The sequence below is a fragment of the Macrosteles quadrilineatus genome, unplaced genomic scaffold (assembly GCF_028750875.1).
Source record: "Macrosteles quadrilineatus isolate MER2022 unplaced genomic scaffold, UCM_ALF_1.0 Scaffold_1__1_contigs__length_201487025, whole genome shotgun sequence".
Classification (NCBI taxonomy): Eukaryota; Metazoa; Arthropoda; class Insecta; order Hemiptera; family Cicadellidae; genus Macrosteles; species Macrosteles quadrilineatus.
In genome coordinates, this window is record NW_026542594.1 from 84,932,532 (window position 1) to 84,936,085 (window position 3,554).

General features: G+C 38.0%; 1 protein-coding gene across 1 annotated transcript; it reads right to left on the bottom strand.

Moving 5' to 3' along the window:
- Positions 1–401: 401 nt before the first annotated feature.
- Positions 402–3,284, bottom strand: LOC128998541 (uncharacterized protein K02A2.6-like). The gene has a single exon (XM_054424720.1). It carries the CDS (start codon positions 3,282–3,284, stop codon positions 402–404), a length of 2,883 nt encoding a protein of 960 aa, XP_054280695.1.
- Between the last annotated feature and the right edge of the window lie 270 nt (positions 3,285–3,554).

Sequence of the window (3,554 nt, forward strand, 5' to 3'; positions counted from 1 at the left end):
GTCAATAAAATGTTTGTTGTATATTTTCTGAAAGTCCTCATTGTGCCATTTATATAACCTTAGTAACGTATAAGACTTTTATTTTTTTAATGCCTGAATTTTTGATTTACGATTTTTATCTTTGTCTTGTGTTTTTGCAGCATACAAGCCACTTTTTGACATGTCCATATGCATATGTATGTGTCTACCAAAATAAAAATATTGATTATTGTTGTGTATTGTAAGTTTATATTTGAAATAAATAGTTAAATTAATATATAGATGAAAAATGAGCCTTTTTATGTTACTAGTTTATTTACATCAATTGAATCACATTTTTGAAAATAACATATGATTAAATAATTAAATGCATAGCATTTGAAGCATAGAGATACAACAGTTTCTTCCCCACTAAATTTGATTCATAAGTCCAGTCTTTTCCGTTGCTTTCTCGTTCTGGCTGATTTGCGAGGAACATCTGTTGAAGCATTGTCATCTGTTTGAGGATTATTATGTTCACTGGGTTGAAGCCTGATTTCTGCATTTTCAAGTTGATCATTGTTATCTTCTCTGCGTTGAAGCCTGATTTCTATATTTTCCAGATCATTGTCCTTGAATGTCACGTTCTGTTGTTGGGAACTGGTATTTTCTTTAGGAGATGAGCTGGAGTGTGTTTTGTCTTTTGTTTCTGGCACTGATGTTCTCTTCAACTGATCGATGTGTCTCTTGCCAATGTAACCGTTGTCCAGTTTGACTTTGTAGTGCAGAGCTCCAAGTTGAAAAATAACTTTTCCGAACTTCCAGCCGTCTAAGGAACGTACTAATATTCTCTCCCCCACTTTAAATGAGCGGCTTACTTGTTGAAAACCTGGATGTAGTGATGTGTTTTTCTTAGGGGGTTTGAGAGCATCTAGTTTTGTTCTGATCTTTCGATTTAAATACAGTTCAGCCGGTGGTTGTCCGCATTGTAGAGGTACAGCTCGGTAGCGAAACAGTATGTCTTGAATTTGTGATTTAATATTCTTTCGAGGATCTTCAGCACAATTTTTCAAAGATGTCTTTAACGTTTGCACATAGCGTTCCGCTAACCCATTGGTTGCTGGGTGTCCTGGGGCGATAAATTTTTGAAATATGCCTCTTTGTCGGCAAAAGTCTGTAAATTCTTGGCTAGTAAAAATAGTGGCATTATCAGAAACTAGTACAGCAGGATATCCATGTGTAGAGAAGATATCATTTAGAAATTCTATTGTCGTAGCTGTGGATGGTGCGTTTTTGGTTATTCGAACCTCAGGCCATTTAGATTTTGCATCAATCACTACTAGGAAATGGTGTCCATTAAATGGTCCTGCGTAGTCCATGTGAACTCTTTCAAAGTTTTCCTTAGGGATTTCCCAAGGGTGAAAAACTTTTGTTGGCTGTTTTGACTGTAAAGCGCAAGCTGCACATGATCGAACTTTATTTTCAATGTCTTTGTCGATTCCGGGCCAATAACAGTGGAGTCTTGCGAGTCGTTTCATTCTTACCATTCCTATGTGTGTTGCATGAAGCTCTTCTAAAACATGAGAGCGTAGTGATCTTGGAATGTAGACACGTTCTCCTCTGAATACAATTCCTTGATTGGTTGAGTAGATTGGATCATTTGCACCTTCTTTTATTTGTTTCATAAGATCTTTCATTCCTGGATCGTACGCAGTTTCTTTTGAAATTGAATCACTCGTGATGTTGATTGATGAGATTTGAAGGATTGAATTCTGTTCTATTTCATCTTCTTCTTTATTCAGTGCTGTGTCGATACCACGATGTTCCGTTGTTTGAAAAGTCCTGGATAGAAAGTCTACATTTTGGTGTTGTTCTGCTTTCCGATGTTTGATGTTGTATTCAAATCCTCTGAGGAAAACTGCATAGCGTAAAAGTCGACCAGCTGTCATTGGAGGAACATCCTTTGGGTGAAATATTCGTGTGAGTGGTTGGTTATCTGTGATCAATTCAAACTTTCTTCCATAGAGGTAGTTGAAAAATTTTCCAATAGAAAATACAATAGCGAGTGCTTCGCGATCAAGTTGGCTGTATTGGGACTCTGATTTTGAAAGTGAGCGGGAGACAAATGCAATGGGCCTTTCTTCTCCATTGATAATGTGTGATAGTACTCCTGAGATCCCATGTGGGCTTGCATCGCAGGCTATGGATACTGGAAGGTCCGGGTCAAAAGGAACTACCACTCTATCTGAGGCTATTTCCTTCTTGATGTTGATGAACGCTTTCTCACAATCTTTTGTCCAGTTGAATGGTTTATTCTTGATGAGTAACTGGCGTAGAGGGTAAGTTATGGTAGAAGCTGCTGGAATGAATTTTGAATAATAAGTTACAAGTCCTAGAAACTTTCTCACTTCCTCTACTGAATTTGGTCTTTGAATATTGAGGATATTTGACACTTTTGCTGGAGACTTGGATATCTTGTTGTTTTCAATAACATATCCTAAGTATGTGATGCTTTCTTGGAAGAATGTGCATTTATTTCTGTTGAGGTGAAGATTGTTGGTTTGAAGTCGCTCCAGACAAGCTACAAGGTTGTTGAAACATTCATCCAAAGTTGAACCGTAGACAATTATGTCGTCAAAGTAAGAGCTGACACCTGGAAGGTCTTGTAGAACTTGTTCCATTACTTTTTGAAATATGCTGGGTGCAGTCTTGATTCCAAAAGACAATCTGTTGACTTTGTAAGTACCTTTATGGGTTGATATTGTTTGAACACAAGCACTTTCTTCATCAACACCTATGTGTAGGTAAGCTTTAAAGAGGTCGAGAGTACAGAAAAACTTGGCGTTTCTCAGTTTGTGGAGTGTTTCGTCGATCCTAGGAATCGGATAGTGTGAATCGTAGAGTTGAGGGTTGACTGTGACTTTATAGTCTGCGCATAGCCTAAGTGTACCATCAGGCTTAGGCACTACAACTAAGGGTGAACCCCAGTCGCATGATTCAATTTTAGTGATGATTTTGTCTTGTTCGAGTTTGTCAAGATCATGTCCCACTCTATCCCGGAGTGCATACGGTAAAGGTCTAGGTTTGAAAAATACTGGTTTGGATTGAGGTCTTAACTTTAGAGAGCTGGTGACATTAGGAATATGTCCTATTTCTGGTGAAAATATTTCTGGAAATTTTGATTCTACTGCAGTAACTAGTTTGTCTGTGTCACTGGAAACTAAGTTTACATAAGTACCGGTATCTTTTGGTCTCTGGGTGTCAAGATCGTTCAAGTGGACTCCAAGTTGTCTTATCCAAGTCCTACCTAGTAGAGGGCTGTACATGTCAGGAACTACAAACAACTGCTGTGTAGATGAGCGTTCATTGTATTCAACCTGAACATTAACTAAGCCTAAGGGTTGGAAAACCTCATTTGTGTAAGACCGAAACCTTATATTTGTACTCTGGATTGTGTTTTGAGGAAGATTAAGTCTATCAAATTGAGCCTTTGGTAGAAGGGTATGAGCTGCGCCTGAATCCACCTCAAACTTTTGTGGTTTCCCATTGATTAGAATAGTTGTGAAAAATTTTTCTGTGTCTGATGAATTGTAGTC

Excerpts from the sequence above, each read along its gene's own strand:
- LOC128998541 (XM_054424720.1), bottom strand. The coding sequence starts at position 3,284 with ATGTACAGCCCTCTACTAGGTAGGACTTGGATAAGACAACTTGGAGTC.